Consider the following 17,267-nt stretch of genomic DNA (forward strand, 5'->3'; position numbering starts at 1 on the left):
CAACCCAGGGACAAATCAAGAGAAGTAACTGGGTGGTGTGCCAGGTACTAGTGTTGCAGCAAATGAAGAAAGCGCCAGCAGCCTCCGCACTGAGCTACCCCAGTCTGATATGGTGACCATAAGTCCTGTGAGGCCTGAGGGTGGGAGGAGATGAACAGTGACACAGGTGTGCAGAAATGAGGACGAGACACTGTCCTGCCACAGGTGAAGGGGTGGGGTTGTACGGATGCTGCCTAGGAAGGGGCTGGAGGGACAAGATGAGTTTTGGGGTCTTGTAGAGGATTTGATGTTGAAAATAACTCTTAAGAGATAGTAATCCTTTCAGATGCTTCCCACAGTCCACATGGGATTCTCTCTCCCAGCCAGTCAAGTCTAGCCTGACCCTCTCCATTTTTTGCTTATGATCTTTGCCCTAGACTCTCCCATTTGATCTGAAGTCCTCCAGAAGCCATCCATGGCCCCACTGAGCCCCAGGAAGCTTTGAAATGTTCAGTAAGCATATCAATTATGGTTCATTCAGGAAAACAGCAACCACAATGTTTATCTCAACAGAGAGAATTTAATAGAGAGAATTAACAAATACCGGAGGAAAGGACAAAAAGCAGACATTGTAACTTCAGGAAGTAACTCCCTCCCCAAGGACCGGGAGAACAAGGGGGAGAGGTGGATCTATTAGAACCTAGGAATAGATAGGGGAGTCTGGGGAAACCGCAGCTCAGGCTTCCGAGGAGAGGGCACTGCCAGGCGGGTGCTGGTGCCTTGGAAGGTGGATGGATGGTCCTGAGAGCCAGGACCCAGATCCCTATGGAGTGGGCACTGTCTGACTGCTGCTGCTGTCTCTGATGGGGGTGATCAAGCTGGCTTGGGGAGCATACAAAGCGTCACTCTGAGGGCCAGGCATGATGGCTCATGCCTCTAATCCCAGCACTGTTGGAGGCTGAGGCAGGTGGGTCGTTTGAGTCCAGGAGTTCAAGACCAGCCTGGCCAACTTGACAGAACCCTGTCTCTACAAAAAAGCAAAAACAAAAATTAGCCAGGCGCGGTAGATTGGGCCTGTGATCCCAGCTACTTGGGAGGCTGAGGTGGGAGGATGGTTTGAGTCTGGGAGGTGGCTATAACAACATAGCGCCACTGCACTCCAGCCTGGGCGACAGAGCCAGACCCTGTCTCAAAAAAAAAAAAAAAAAAAAAATGTCACTCTCAGGGTAAAGAACAGGTGCTGTGGTGCTGCTGGCGGGAATGGAGAGCAGAACAAGCTGAAGTTGCTCCCTTCTCCCTTCTTCCAGCATTTCAGTCTCCCTTTAGCACCACTTAGTGGTGCTTGGACTCTGCCAAGAACCCAAGGTGGAGCCAGCTGGCAGGGCAGAAATGTGAATTCCAGAGTCCCTTTATCTTGATCTGAATGTGCCCCATGCCCCTAGCTGAATGCACATCCTCTTGTCCTCTCTGATAGCCAGGGCCACATAGCCACTAGCTCCCTGTCGCCCACTCCCGAGAACTCCAAGCATTACTGCCTGTCCTGCTTCCAGAGGTAGCACACCCAAGAAATTCAAGCGAGACCCCCTATCTCTAACAGACCCGCTCTGCTCCTACTGTGGAGCAGTGAGAGTTTTCTGTTCCTCCACCTGTTCCTTCTAAACCAACAAAGTTCATGGTCTTGTTGAAAAGCCCATTTCCCTAAGAAACTTCCTCTACTCTATATACACACATTGGTCCTGACTTCATCGTCGAGCAACCTCCAGATGAAGTTTCCCCTTCATCTTGTTTTAATACATACTAACCATATTTATGAGGTACATAGTGATGTTTCAAACATATAATATGTAGTGATCAGATTATGATAATTCCATATTCCACATATCCATCCTTTCAAGCATTTATCATTTATTTGTGTTGGGAATATTCAATATCCTCCTGGCTATTTGAAACTACATATTCTTGTTAACTATAGTCATCTTACAGTGGTATATTCAGAGAACTGATGAACTTTCCCTCCTATCTAGCTGTAATTTTGTATCCTTTAACAAAGGTCTCCTTTTGCCACCCTTTCTCCACACTTCCCAGCCTCTAGTATCCTCTGTTTTACTTTCGACTTCCATGAGATCAACGTTTCTTTAGCTTCCATGCTGAGTGAGAAAATGCAGTGTTTAACTTTCTATCCCCGGCTTGTTTCACTTAACATAATGTCCTCCAGCTCCATCCGTGTTGCCACAAATGACAGGATTTCATTCTCTTTATGGCTGAATAACATTTCATTGTGTATATACCACATTTTCTTTATCCATTAATCTGTTGATGGACACCTAGGTTGATTCCATATCTTGGCTATTGTGAATAGTATTGCAATAAACATGGGGATGCAGAACTCCGCAATAGACCGATTTCCTTTCTTCTGGATAAATGTCCACTAGTGGGATTGTGGGATCTTATGGTAGCTCTACTTATGGTTTTTTTGAGGAACCTCCATACTGTTCTCCATAGTGGCTTTACTGGTTTACATTCTCTTTTTTTTTTTTTTTTTTTTTTGAGATGGAGTCCCATTCTGTCACCCAGGCTGGAGTGCAGTGGCGTGATCTCAGTTCATTGCAACCTCCGCCTCCCAGGTTCAAGTGATTCTCCTGCCTCAGCCTCCCAAGTAGCTAGGATTACAGGCACCTGCCACCAGGTCCGGCTAATTTTTTATATTTTTAGTAGAGATGGGCTTTCACCATGTTGGCCAGGCTGGTCTTGAACTCCTGACCTCAGGTGATCTGACCGCCTTGGCCTCCCAAAGTGTTGGGATTACAGGCATGGGCCACCGCGCCCGGCCTTACTGGTTTACATTTTCACCAGCTGTGTATAAGAGTTCCCTTTTCCCCACATCCTTGCCAGCATTTTCTTTTTTTTTTTGGTCTTTTTGATAACAGTCATTCTAGCTGGGGTGAGACGATACTCCACTGTGGTTTCAATTTGCATTTCCTGGATGATTAGTTATGTGGAGCAGCTTTTCCATCTATTTGTTGGCCCATTTGTATGTCTTCTTTTGAGAAATATCTGTTCAAATCGCCATTTTAAAATATATATATATATATATATATATATCTGCTGTTGAGATGTTTAAATTCCTTGTATATTCTGAATATGATCTCCTGTCAGATGAATAGTTTGCAAATATCTTCTCCCATTCTGTAGGTTGTCTTTTCACTCTATTGTTTCCTTTGCTATGCAGAAGTTTTTTAGTTTGATGTAATCCCATTTGTTTATTTTTGCTTTTGTTGCCTGTGTTTTTGAGGTCTTATTCATAAAATATTTCCCTAGACTAACGTCCTAAAGCATTTCCCCTAGGTTTTCTTCTAGTAATTTTATAGTTTTGGGTCTTACCTTTAGTTCTTTGATCCACGTTGAGTTGATTTTTGTATAGCTTGAGAGATGAGTGTTTAGTTTTGTTCTTCTGCATACGGATATCCAGTTTTCCTGGCACTATTTATTGAAGAGATTGTCCTTTCCCCAGTGAGTGATCTTGGCACCTTTGTCAAAAATCAGTTGGCTATAGATACATGGATTAATTTCTGCATTCCCTGTTCCACTAGTTTATGTCTATTTTTATGCCACTATTGTGCTGTTTTGGTTACTATAGCTTTGTAGTATGTTTTAAAGTCTGGTAGTGTGATACCTCCAGTTTTGTTCCTTTTGCTCAGGATTGCTTTGGCTATTTGGGGTCTTTTGTGATTTCATACAAATTTTAGGATTTTTTTTTTCTATTTCATTGAAGAATGTCTTTGGTATTTTAATAAGAATGGCATGAATCTGTAGATTGCTTTGAGTGGTATGGTCATTCTAACAATATTGATTCTTCTATCTATGAGCATGAGAGGTCTTCCTGCCTGTTTTTATCCTCTTCAATTTCTTTCATCAGTGTTTTGTAGTTTCCCTTGTAGATGTCTTTCACTCCCTTGGTTAAATTTATTCCTAAATATTTTAAGTTTTGTAGCTACTGTAAATGGGATTGTCTTCTTGATTTATTTTTCAGATAGTTTGTCATTTGTGTATAGAAACGCTACTGGTTTTTGTGTGTTGATTTTGCATCCTGCAGCTTTAGTGAATTTATCAGTTCTAAGAGTCTTTTGGTAGAGTTTTTTCTATATATAAGATTACGTTGTCTGCAAACAGGGACAATGTGACTTCATCCTTTCCAATCTGGATGCCCTTTATTTCATTATCTTACCTAATTGCTCTGAATCCTCTTCCTCTTGATAAGGTATCTCCAAGATAATTTCTCTCTACCTTAGAGATGATGAAAATGTGACATGAGAACAGCCAGATGAATATTTGTCCAAAGAGTAGTCTGATTCTCATGTAGCCTTGGGGAGAAGCCATAGACAGGACTGAGGTGCCATGTTGTTTTTCACAAAGTGTGACTGTAGCAGACCTGGTGCCCTGCCCATATCTTCTTTCCTGGGCTGGTACACCTTGCCCTCTAGCTCCTGGGTGTTGCCACTGCTCACACCTACCTCTTTCTCTTGCTCTTGGAGGACAGAGCTGCCTTGCCTGGAGATGCCTGGAAGGTTATGTACCATCTTCAGGGGGCAGCCTGTGGCCAATGACTAATGGAGGTGGATATATAACAGCCCAGCCCCCTTATCTGGGCAGGGGTACAGGGGCAACCCCTGTAGTAGAGTTTATTATACTCCAGTGCTCCCTGTGGGATTGGGCTAAGGTTAAACTTAGCCTGAACTTGCATCATTGCTTGGCTTATTCCCTGCCTTATATAAGTTTCTCCAGAGACCCCTCCCTCAAAAATCATGTACACAAGAATCACCATTTCAGGTCTTGCCTCTGGAAAACCCAGCCTATAACAGTGTCCCACCCAACACCAGTCCTCTGAGATATTGATGAGAAATAAATTTAATGGCCAAGTAAATTTGAGCAACTGCAATTTTATTCTTCTCCTGGAGAATCAAAATGCCTATTAAAGGTCCTGAAAAATACTGCAACGAAGAAATCTGCTTACCCTTGCTCCATCCTACCAATATCAGACACTTTAGGGAGACTCATCCAGGCAATGTGCCTCAAGGAGCCAGTCAAGCTCAGAAGGAGCAGGAGAGGGGATGAGAAAGGGGTATTGGGCAGAATCACTATTCTAGAGTAGTCTAAGAAAACAGTCTATTCTAAGGCTGGCTTTAAGGTTTGAAATTGGGTTTGGTTGAGGATTAGAGAGAGCGTTTGTTCTGTGGCTAGCTGGTAACCCTGGGGAAGATTCCAGATCAGTAGTCTCTCAAGTCCAACCCTGAACACAAATGATGAGGTTAGAATAAGCCCAAACCCCAACATATGGTACGGAAGCCTCATGTGTCCTGCCCTGCTGGCTTCACTGTTAACCGTTGTCATGACTCCCTTGGACCTCACTCTGCCCAAAGACTACACAGCATGACCACCTCTCCTCCTTTCACTGCCAAGCTGGAAGAATGTTGTTTGACTAGAGAAAACTGGTAACTTTTTGTTAACTGACAAAGTCCCAGATCCAAATTCAGTCTAGGAGACCAGTTTATCATAATCCAGCTTCTCTTTTCTCTGCTCCATGAGGATGTGTGGGACTTAGTGTCTATTCACGAAGAGGGTTGACAGGTCCGCGGTGATGGGGAAAAGTCATGCCAACACAAACATGGCAGATCTGTTCACTGTGGTAATCATGTCACAATGTACACAAATATCAAAACGTCATGTTGTACACTTTAAATAAATATATACAATTTTTATTTGTCAGTTATACCTCAAGAAAGCTGGGGTGGCTGGGCGTGGTGGTTTATGCCTGCAATCCCAGCACTCTGGGAGGCCGAGGTGGGTGCATCACTCAAGCCCAGTTCGAGACCAGCCTGGCCAACATGACAAAACCCCGTCTCTATAAAAAATTACAAATATTAGCCGGGCATGGTACCAGGTGCCTGTGATCCCAGCTACTTGGGAGGCTGAGGTGGGAGGATTGCTTAAGCCAGAGAAGCAGAGGCAGAGGTTGCAGTAAGCTTAGATCGCAGCACTGCACTCCAGCCTGGATGACAGAGTGAGAACCTGTCTCAAAAAAGAAAAAAAGAAAAGAAAAGAAAAAGAAGATAGCAAGCTAGGGAAAGAATTTCACAATTCCACTTAAGATTACAAATCACGGCCGGGCGGGGTGGCTCACGCCTGTAATCCCAGCACTTTGGGAGGCCGAAGCGGGCGAATCACAAGGTCAGGAGATCGAGACCATGGTGAAATCCCGTCTCTATTAAAAATACAAAAAATTAGCCGGGCGCAGTGGCGGGCGCCTGTAGTCCCAGCTACTCAGGAGGCTGAGGCAGGAGAATGGCGTGAACCCGGGAGGCGGAGCTTGCAGTGAGCGGAGATTGCGTCACTGCACTCCAGCCTGGGCGACAGAGCGAGACTCTGCCTCAAAAAAAAAAAAAAAAAAAAAAAAAAAAAGATTACAAATCACTTATGAAGCTTGCTTGAATAAGCCAGCTTATAACAAGCTTATAACAACAACTTATTCACAAATAGTTGAATAATCCCCAGATATTAAAAAAAAAAAAAAAAAAGCCATGAGAATCAGTGGCTTGGATGTAGAAAAAAAATGTCCAGAAAGAAAAAATAAAGGCCAGGCACAGTGGCTCACACCTGTAATCCCAGCACTTTAGGAGGCCAAGGTGGGTGGGTTACTTGAGGTCAGGAGTTCGAGACCAGCCTGGCCAACATGGTAAAACCTTGTCTCTACTAAAAATACAAAAAATTAGCATGCACCTGTAGGCCCAGCTACTCTGGAGGCTGAGGCACAAGAATTGCTTGAACCCAGGAAGCGTAGGTCGCAGTGATCCAAGATTGCACCAAAGTACTCCTTACTCCACCCTGGGTGACAGAGTGAGACTCTGTCTCAAAAAAATAAATAAATAAAAGAAAGAAAAAAATATATACTTGATGAGAATATCAGCCCGTGTTGACTGATGTACTAGCACAGTGAACTTGAATCATCCTGATTTTTGTAAGTATGAGATGACTGATTGCCTAGGGCAGTGCTTTCAGAGGCCTGAGACCAAGAAGAAGGGTAGTAGAGGAAACCTGTGGTGTGGACATGGAGGCCCGTGCGTACTTGAGAAGACTTATCGCGTGGACACGAAAAGCTTTGTGTACTTGAGAAGACATGTGGCATGGGTGTGTCAACCTTGGGGACCAGTGGTATGGACAGGGAAGGCTGTGTGCTTCTGAAGGAACGTGTGATTTGTTTCCAGAAGGCTGTATAGACACAAGGAGACTTGTGATGTGGACATGATGTTTGTCTGTGACCCGGAGACCTGACAGTGTGGACATAGAAGGCTGTGAGCCCCTAGGGGACTGGTGGTGTGGACATTGATGGTTAGTGAGCGGAGGGGAGACACTTGTGCTGTGGCTACAGAAGACAGCCTGTGACAGAAGACAGGAGGACTTGCGGTGCGGGTGGAGGTGCCCTTGGATCCCTGAGGGAACTTCTGGAGTGGAGGTAGGAGGCTGTGTGTCCCTAAAAGGACTTGTGGTCATGAAAGTAGAAAGCTGTCCATATGTGATATGATTCGGCTGGGCGCGGTGGCTCACGCCTGTAATCCCAGCACTTTGGGAGGCTGAGGCAGGCAGATCACGTGGTCAGGAGATCAAGACCATCCTGGCCAACATGAGGAAACCCCGTCCTAATAAAAATATAAAAATAAGCTGGGCATGGTGGCGGGCACCTGTAATCCCAGCTACTTGGGAGGCTGAGGCAGGAGAATCACTTGAACCCAGGAGGCGGAGGTTGCAGTGAGCCGAGATTGTGTCACCGCCCTCCAGCCTGGTGACAGAGTCAGACTCCATCAAAAAAAAAAAAAAAACAAAGCTGTCCATATGTGATGTGCCTTGTGGTGCAGACACTGAAAATCACGTGTTCCTGAGGAGACTTGTGATGTGGACAGAGGACATAGAAGGCTGTGTAATTCAAGAGTACCAGGGACTTGGGAGTTTAAAAAACAAGGCTGTGTGAACTTCAAGGGACTTCTGGTATGGACACTGGATGTGGACCAAGAAGGCAGTATATGCCTGCGAGGGCTCGTGGTGTGGACCAAGAAGGTGGTATATAGCTGTGAGGGCTCGTGGTGTGGACACTGGATGTGGACCAAGAAGGAGGTATATACCTGCGAGGGGTCGTGACATGCACACCGAGGTATGTAGACTTAAGACAACTTGTGGAGTAGAAAGCTGTTTATTCCCAGCAAGACTTCTAATGTAGACACAGGAGGAGGTTATACACGAGGACATGTGTGATGTGGCACAAAGGCTATATGTACCTAAGGAGATTTCTTGTGTGGATAAAAGGCTGTGTATGCCTTAGAGGCTTGTGGTGTGGACATAGCAGTTTTGTAACACTAAGGAAACTTGTGGTGTAGACCAAAAAAAAAGGAAAGAAAAAGAAAAGGCTGTGTGCATCTGAGGGGACTTTTCACGTCCAGGGGAATTGTGGTGTGTGTGGATTGGGTAGGGGGGCTCTATGCAACTGAGGCCTCATCTGTGTTAGACGAGAAGGCTGTGTGTATTGGACACAACTTGTAGTGGGAGGTAGAGCTCCTGTGTACCTAAGGTACCTGGCGGGGCTGGTGTGGAAGATTCCGTATACCTAGGAGTGTTTGTGCTGTGGACACAAGAAGCTGTGTTAACCCAAGGGACTGGTGGTGTGGACCCAAAGGCTGTGTGTGCCACAGGGACATGTAGTGAGGAAGTTAAAACCATGAGGGAACTTGTGGTATGGACACAGGTCTTTGGGTTTTTTTTTTTTTTTTTTGAAACAAGATCTCATTCTGTCACCCAGGCTGGAGTACAGTGGCACAAACGTGGCTCACTGCAGCCTTAACCTCCCAGGCTCAAGCGATCCTCTCACCTCAGCTTCCCAGAGTGCTGAGATTACAGGCATGAGCCACAACACCCAGCCTGGATATAGTTCTAATAAAAAGACAGATAATAACAAGTGTTGGTAAGGATGTGGGGAAACGGGCACCTCTTACGCTGCTGGTGGGAATGTCAAATGGTACAGCCCTTTTGGAAAACAGTCTAGAAGTTCCTTAAAATGTTAAGCATAGGGTTACCATAGGATCCAGCAATTCTACTCCTAGGTGTCCCCCAAAACTTACCCATAAATGTTCATAGCACCATTATATATAATAACCAAAAAGTGCAAGCAACCCAGATGTCCATCAACCAATGAAAGGAGAAACAAAACATGGCACAGTAGCACCCCCTTATCTGTAGTTTCGCTTTCTGCAGTTTCAGTTACCCATGGTCAACCATGGTCCAAAAATAGGTGAGTACAGTACAATAGCATATTTTGAGAGCGAGGCGAGAGACCACACTCACTCTAACATATTACAGTGTATTGTTATAATTGTTGTATTTTACTTTTATTGTCATCAGTCTCTTTGTGTGCCTAATTTATAAAGTAAACCTTATCATAGATATATACAGATAAGAAAAACACGGTGTATGTAGGATCCAGTACTATTCATGGTTCCAGGCATCCACTGGGGTTCTTGGAACGTACCTCCTGCAGATAAGCGGGGACTGCTATTTATCTGTAAAATGCTAGCAACCCTTCGTGCCGCATGCCTTGGGTTTCATAAGTCTCACCTCAGCTTCTGTTTTCATGTTGCCTTCTGTCTATGTCTCTGCGTTTTCTTTTCTGTCTTTTATAGAGACACCCGTCATTGCATTTAGGGTCCACCCTAATCCAGGATGATCTCGTCTCAAGCTCCTTACCTTAATTACATCTGCAAAGACCCTTATTCGAAATAAGGTCACATTCTAAGATTCCACGTGGACAAAGATTTAGGGGGCCACAATTCAACCCGCTACTAGGCGTGATGGCTACATAGTATGGGGTTTCTTTTGGGGTGATGAAAATGTTCTAAAATTGATTGTGGTAATAGCTGTACAACTTTGTGAACAGGTTGCAAGCCATCGAATGGTATATTTTAAATGGGTAAGTCATCGGACATGTGAAGAATAAAGCTATTATTAGAAAAACAAATGACAGCCCAGGCATGGTGGCTTCCCACTTGTATCCCAGCACTTCGGGAGACTGAGGCAGGTCAATCGCTTGAGCCCAGGAGTTTGAGACCAGTCTGGGCAACATGGTGAAACTCCATTTCTACCAAAAATACAAAAATTAGCCAGTCTCATAGCCTGGTGTCATAATAAATAAACAGATAACTTTAAAATTAAAAATTAAATTTAAAAAATTTTAAAATAAATTTGTAAAGTGGTAAGAACAGATACTACACTTCACCTTAGCCAAAAGCTCCGAGAAGTGATAATAAATTTTTAAAAAGCAGAAAAACATTCACAGTATCTTCTTGCACCCTCTATTGCTCATGCAGCCATGCCTGGTAGAAATGAACAAAGAATTGCCTGTCTTCTAGCATGTTCAACATGGTAGGACTCCCTGAACACAGAGTCATTGAATATCCCACTCATGACGTTGTTTTTGAAACAACTCCAAACTTTCAACTGTTTTTGAAGGACGGAAAATTGGCGAGTTAGCAGGGCCTTTTCTTCTTTTTCAAGACAGAATACCGCTCTGCTGCCAAGGCTGGTGTGCAGTGGCGTGATCATGGCTCACTGTAGCCTCTACTTCCCCAGCTTAAGTGCTCCTCCCCTCTCAGCCTCCTGAGTAGCAGGGACCACCAGGCACACACCACAACACTTGGCTAATTTTTTTTTTTTTTTGTAGAAATGAGGTATTACAGGCTGCTCTTAAACTCCTGGGCTCAAGCGATCTACTTGCACTGGCTTCCCAAAGTGTTGGGATTACAGGTGTGAGCCACTGCGCCTGACACAGGGCCTCAAAGTGCCCTAGACCTCAAGATTATCACAGCAGAAGCTGAGCACTGACTTCCCAAACCTTTACTTGGCTTCACTTGGCACTGTATTTTTAAAAATCATTACTATACTTGGATGTTCTCTTTTTTTTTTTTTTTTGAGACGGAGTCTCGCTCTGTCACCCAGGCTGGAGTGCAGTGGCCGGATCTCAGCTCACTGCAAGCTCCGCCTCCCGGGTTTACGCCATTCTCTCGCCTCAGCCTTCCCAGTAGCTGGGACTACAGGTGCCCGCCATCTCGCCCGGCTAATTTTTTGTATTTTTTTAGTAGAGACGGGGTTTCACCGTGTTAGCCAGGATGGTCTCGATCTCCTGACCTCGTGATCCACCCGTCTCGGCCTCCCAAAGTGCTGGGATTACAGGCTTGAGCCACCGCGCCCGGCCTATACTTGGATGTTCTCACAAGGAAAAAAAAAAAAAAAATCCAGCAATGTTTATCCACTCCTCACTAACTGGACAAACAAGTACATGAGGCCCAATGGTAAGATGAAGGTTCAGGTATCAAAATATCCATGACATTGACCTGGCCCTTTGCTGGGCTTGTCTGGCTATTGGGTTTTTGTAGGGTATGGAAGTTCATGGTGTCTTCCATGCCTCTGAAATGTGATTGAACATTCCGAAGGGAGCAAACCCACAGCAAATCAGCACCTTTGAATTTCATGCTGATCTCCGGAGAGACAAGGACCCAGCTCAGACATCACCTCCTCCATGAAGACCTCCCTGATGCCTGGGACCAGCCTTTCCTTCTGTGTACCCCTGTGGCACGTGACACATTCCCCTGTTAGACCACCTCCACATGGCCTGATTCATAGCAGACATTCAATAAATTGGTTGCATGTAAATCTAATAAAGTATATTGTACCAGAAATTAGGTGGGAGCCACAAAACACAAGCCACCCATAGAAATTTAAATTTTCTTGTAACTACATTTAAAAAGGTAAGAAGACAGGTGAAATTAATTTTAATACTATATTTCATTTAACCCAACATACTCCAAATATGATGAAGACAATATGTAATCAATATAGAAACTTTATGTCACCTGACTTGGAGCTCACCCTATGGGCTAGGGTAGGGGGAACCCTTTCCCCAAGTGCGTTTGTCAATAACATTTAGGAGCAATTGTTTGATTTCATGGCTGCCTGAGATCATGATGAGACATTTTATTTTTTTTTAATGAAGACTTTTTTTTTTTTTCCTTGAGATGGAGTCTCACTGTTGCCCAGGCTGGAGTACAGTGGCACGATCTCAGCTCACTGCAACCTCCGCCTCCCAAGTTCAAGCGATTCTCCTACCTCAGCCTCCTGAGTAGCTGGGATCACAGGCCAAATCCATCACACCAGGCTAATTTTTGTATTTTTTAGCAGAAACGGGGTTTTGCCATGTTGGTCAGGCTGGTCTCAAACTCCTGACCTCAGGTGATCCACCCGCTTCGGCCTCCCAAAGTGCTGGGATTACAGGCATGAGCCACCACGCCCGGCCTTAAATGTAGTAAGTATTTAGAACCCACTGTATGTTTTCTTTTATGCTTACAGCACATCTCAATCCAGATAAGCCACATTTCTAATGCTCAGTAGCCACATGTGGCTACCATATTGAGCAGCACAGATTTAGGGCATCTCAATCATACAGTAGTTATTATGCTGAGCCTTTTATACCCACATCCCTGTGACACAAACGATTAGAATCAGCCTGCTCCGCCTGCCTCATGCTTCTGCTACCCTAGGTGATCCGCTAAAGGGTTCGCTTGGATTATTGTGTTTAATCTTCCCAGCAGTCCTGTAAATAAACACCATTATGACACTCACTTTCCCCATGAAGACACTGAGTATTAAAGATACTAGGAAACTAGCCCAAAGCTGCATAGCCACTGAGTGAGGTAGCCAAGCCAGGAAGCCTTAGGCAGAAGCTGTCTCCACAAACAGCCTCCACATGGTCTCCCTAAAGCCCTACATGCACCTTCTAAAGCAGGTTCCTATTACAGGGCATTTTGAAACAGAAGCCTATCTGTACACTCTATGAGGCTGAGTTAATAAAGATTTAGCTCTAAATATGCATGCCTTTTGGCCAACTGAATTCTCACCACCACAACATCATTGACTGCTTAAATGTTTTTAAGAAATCAGGGGTGAGCTTGATTGCATCCATCTATCCACTTTTAGTTCAGAAGTTAAAAGGTTGTAATTTACTTTCCTATTGATTTATGATTTCCAGTTATGCAGGCTGTTGTTTTTCAAGCAGAGATCAGAACAGGAAATGGCTGCTTCGACTTCTATCCATGTTTTGCAATGTGATTTAAATTGTTCTGAATTTCTGGCTTAGATGTGTCAAACTGCATTACCTTCAACCTTCTCCAGTAGCTTGCAGGGTGCTATAGAACTAGCTATAAGCAGCGTCATTCAGAAGTAGTCTAAGGAAAGCAAGGACCCCAGGTTCTTGTGGCAATTTCTACACTATCTGGACATGGGATTTCTAAGATTAGTATGTTTTCTGTTTGCTTTGGGAAGGGGTAGAGAAAACAAGGAAAAAAGTGATGTGATCTTTGTCTGCAGATTCTAAAAGCCTTATAATTTCTGGTATCATGTAAATTCTGTTGTTTTGCTGGCTCAGTAAGGTTGACTTTTTAAATGTGGTGACCAAACAATGACTCTAAGTAGCAGTTTCTCAAATTTTAGGGTTTGGTACAAATCACTTGGATGCTTATAAAACTGCAGATTTTCACTCTAACCCTCTGGAAAGTTGATTCAGTATATTTGGGGTGGGGCCCAAGAATCTACAGAACTTCCAAAAATTCTGTTCTCCACAGGGCAGTGAGAAAACCGGCAAAAATAATCAGGATCAACTTTTTTTGGAATTCTAGACATTAACCACATGGTTTCAGGAATCCAGGAAGCATTTACTCAAGAAAAATGGCTCTTGGTAAGAACAGCTAGCATTGTGGTATTTTTATTTATTCCAGTCCTAACCCCTTCTCTCCAGCTCCATGGTAACCTTGACAACCAACAGACGGCACTCATGAGGAAATCCAGTGGTCTGGAAGCCACCAGAAGGGGCTGAGGTTGGAGCACCTTCGAAGTCTGTTTTCCAGAGAATTCTCGTTATTTGATCCATCTAGTGTTTCCCTGGAAAACCACTTGCAAAGCTTTCTTTATGTCATCTGACTTGGAGCTCGCCCCATGGGGTAGTGTAGGGGGTCCTTTTCCCCAAGTGCATTTGTCAATAACATTTAGAAGCAATTGTTTGATTTCATGGCTGCCTGACATCATGGATAACAGCGAGGGCAAACAACAGACTTAACAAAAAGGCTTAAGAGGAAAAGCTTGGGAATGAGATTTTCACAGAGCTTTGATAAGCTCTGATATATTCCCAGGAATCTAGAAGGCCACGCATGTGTAGAGTTGTGTCCATGCTCAAGAATGACATGAGAAATCCCTAGGCTCTCACTTCTGACTGACTTTGAGGCTCTGCACAAATGGGAAGTGAAGGCTAAGTTGGAGTTGTCAATTGTCCACTCCATTGCTTATTGAAAGCACACTCCAACATGCACACAAAGCCCCTTTACAAAGACTTATTGATTCCACTTATTTAAGGAAATCTCTGTCCATTCACTAGTTAACCACTAAACAAATCACACAGAGACTTCAGCGGCTAACACAACCAAGGAATACAGACTTTATAAAATTACTTTAGAAATGTCATTAAACAAATGAACAACAAAAAATAGCAGCAACAACAAAATCTGGTGGGAGGGTGAAGAAAGATCTTATTCCCAGAGTTGCCATATTACATTTCTTAAAATATCCAGTTTTCACTTAAAGATGAGACACATAAACAAAAAAGTATAATCCAAACATAAGAAAAAATAATCAATAGAAACTGTCCCTGAGGAAGTCCAGATGTTAATTTACTAAAGATTTCCAATTAGTTACCTTCAATATGTTCAAATAAATGAAGGTATTTACAATGAACTAAAGAAAAGTTTGAGAATAATGTCTCATCAAATAGATAATATCAAAAGATAGAATTATGAAAAGAACCAAATACAAATTCTGAAGTGGAAAAGCACAATAACTGAAATGAAAAATTTACTAGAGGAGCTCAACAGCAGATTTGAGTAGTCAGAAGAAAGAATCAGACAACCTGAAGATAGATCAATTGAGACTATCCAGCCTGAGGACAAGCAAGAAAAATGAATGGAAAGAAAAATGAGCAGAGCCTCAGAGACCTGTAGAACAATCCCAACAAACACGTAATAAGACCCAGAAAAAAAGGATACAAAGGAACAAAAAGAATATTGCAGCCTGGGCAACATGGCAAAACCTCATCTCTAAAAACAAAATACAAAAATTAGCTGGATGTGGTAGTGTACATTTGGGGTCCCAGCTACTTGGAAGACTGAGGTGGGAGGATTGCTTGAGCTCAGGAAGCGAAGATTGCAGTGAACCAAGATGGCACCACTGCACTCCAGCCTGGGTGACAGTAAGACCTTGTCTTAAGAATAGCTTTTCTGAAGAATAGCTGAAAACTCCCCAGTTTTTTTAAATTTACATATCCAAGCCCAACAAACCCCAAGTAGAATAAATAGAAAGAGAACCATACCAAGACACATCATAATCACATTGTTGAAAGTCAAAGAGAGAATCTCAAAAGTAGCAAGAGAAAATTGACTGTTTATATTCACAAGAGCCTTGTAAGATTAATAGCTGATTTCTCATTAGAAACCACAGAGGCCAGAAGACAAAGACAAACCATTGTCAACTAAGAATTCTATATCTAACAAAACTATCTTTTAAAAATGAAGGAGGCTCTACCGGCGGGATTCAATGGCGTGATGTCTCACAGAAAGTTCTCCGCTCCCAGACATGGGTCCCTCGGCTTCCTGCCCCGGAAGCGCAGCAGCAGGCATCGCGGGAAGGTTAAGAGCTTTCCTAAGGATGACCCGTCTAAGCCGGTCCACCTCACAGCCTTCCTGGGATACAAGGCTGGCATGACCCACATCGTGCGGGAAGTCGACAGGCCAGGATCTAAGGTGAACAAGAAGGAGGTGGTGGAGGCTGTAACCATTGTGGAGACGCCACCCATGGTGGTTGTGGGCATTGTGGGCTACGTGGAAACCCCTCGAGGCCTCCGGACCTTCAAGACTGTCTTCGCTGAGCACATCAGTGATGAATGCAAGAGGCGTTTCTATAAGAACTGGCATAAATCTAAGAAGAAGGCCTTTACCAAGTACTGCAAGAAATGGCAGGATGAGGATGGCAAGAAGCAGCTGGAGAAGGACTTCAGCAGCATGAAGAAGTACTGCCAAGTCATCCGTGTCATTGCCCACACCCAGATGCGCCTGCTTCCTCTGCGCCAGAAGAAGGCACACCTGATGGAGATCCAGGTGAACGGAGGCACCGTGGCCGAGAAACTGGACTGGGCCCGCGAGAGGCTCGAGCAGCAGGTACCCGTGAACCAAGTGTTTGGGCAGGATGAGATGATCGACGTCATCGGGGTGACCAAGGGCAAAGGCTACAAAGGGGTCACCAGTCGTTGGCACACCAAGAAGCTGCCCCGCAAGACCCACCGAGGCCTGCGCAAGGTGGCCTGCATTGGGGCATGGCATCCTGCTCGTGTGGCCTTCTCTGTGGCACGTGCTGGGCAGAAAGGCTACCATCACCGCACTGAGATCAATAAAAAGATCTATAAGATTGGCCAGGGCTACCTTATCAAGGACGGCAAGCTGATCAAGAACAATGCCTCCACTGACTATGACCTGTCTGACAAGAGCATCAACCCTCTGGGTGGCTTTGTCCACTATGGTGAAGTGACCAATGACTTTGTCATGCTGAAAGGCTGTGTGGTGGGAACCAAGAAGCGGGTGCTCACCCTCCGCAAGTCCTTGCTGGTGCAGACGAAGCGGCGGGCTCTGGAGAAGATTGACCTTAAGTTCATTGACACCACCTCCAAGTTTGGCCATGGCCGCTTCCAGACCATGGAAGAGAAGAAAGCATTCATGGGACCACTCAAGAAAGACCGAATTGCAAAGGAAGAAGGCGCTTAATGCCAGGAGCAGATTTTGCAGCTGGTGGGGTCTCAATAAAAGTTATTTTCCACTGAAAAAAAAAAAAAAAAAAATGAAGGAGAAGCTGGACTTGGTGGCTCACACTTGTAATCCCAGCACTTTGGGAGGCCGAGGTGGGCAGATCACGAGGTCAGGAGATCAAGACCATCCTGGCTAACATGGTGAAACCCCATCTCTACTAAAAATACAAAAAATTAGCCAGGTGAGGTGGCAGGCACCTGTAGTCCCAGCTACTCAGGAGGCTGAGGCAGGAGAATGGCATGAACCCAGGAGGCAGAGCTTACAGTGAGTGGAGATCGCACCACTGCACTGTAGCCTGGG

General features: G+C 44.5%; 1 protein-coding gene across 1 annotated transcript; it reads left to right on the forward strand.

Annotated features, from left to right (window-relative positions):
• Positions 1-15,680: 15,680 nt before the first annotated feature.
• On the forward strand, positions 15,681-16,999 carry LOC117088049 (60S ribosomal protein L3). The gene has a single exon (XM_033219016.1). It carries the CDS (start codon positions 15,714-15,716, stop codon positions 16,923-16,925), a length of 1,212 nt encoding a protein of 403 aa, XP_033074907.1. The 5' UTR covers positions 15,681-15,713; the 3' UTR covers positions 16,926-16,999.
• The last annotated feature ends 268 nt before the right edge of the window (positions 17,000-17,267 follow it).

This window comes from Trachypithecus francoisi, unplaced genomic scaffold (genome assembly GCF_009764315.1).
Source record: "Trachypithecus francoisi isolate TF-2019V2 unplaced genomic scaffold, Tfra_2.0 Lachesis_group10, whole genome shotgun sequence".
Classification (NCBI taxonomy): domain Eukaryota; kingdom Metazoa; phylum Chordata; class Mammalia; order Primates; family Cercopithecidae; genus Trachypithecus; species Trachypithecus francoisi.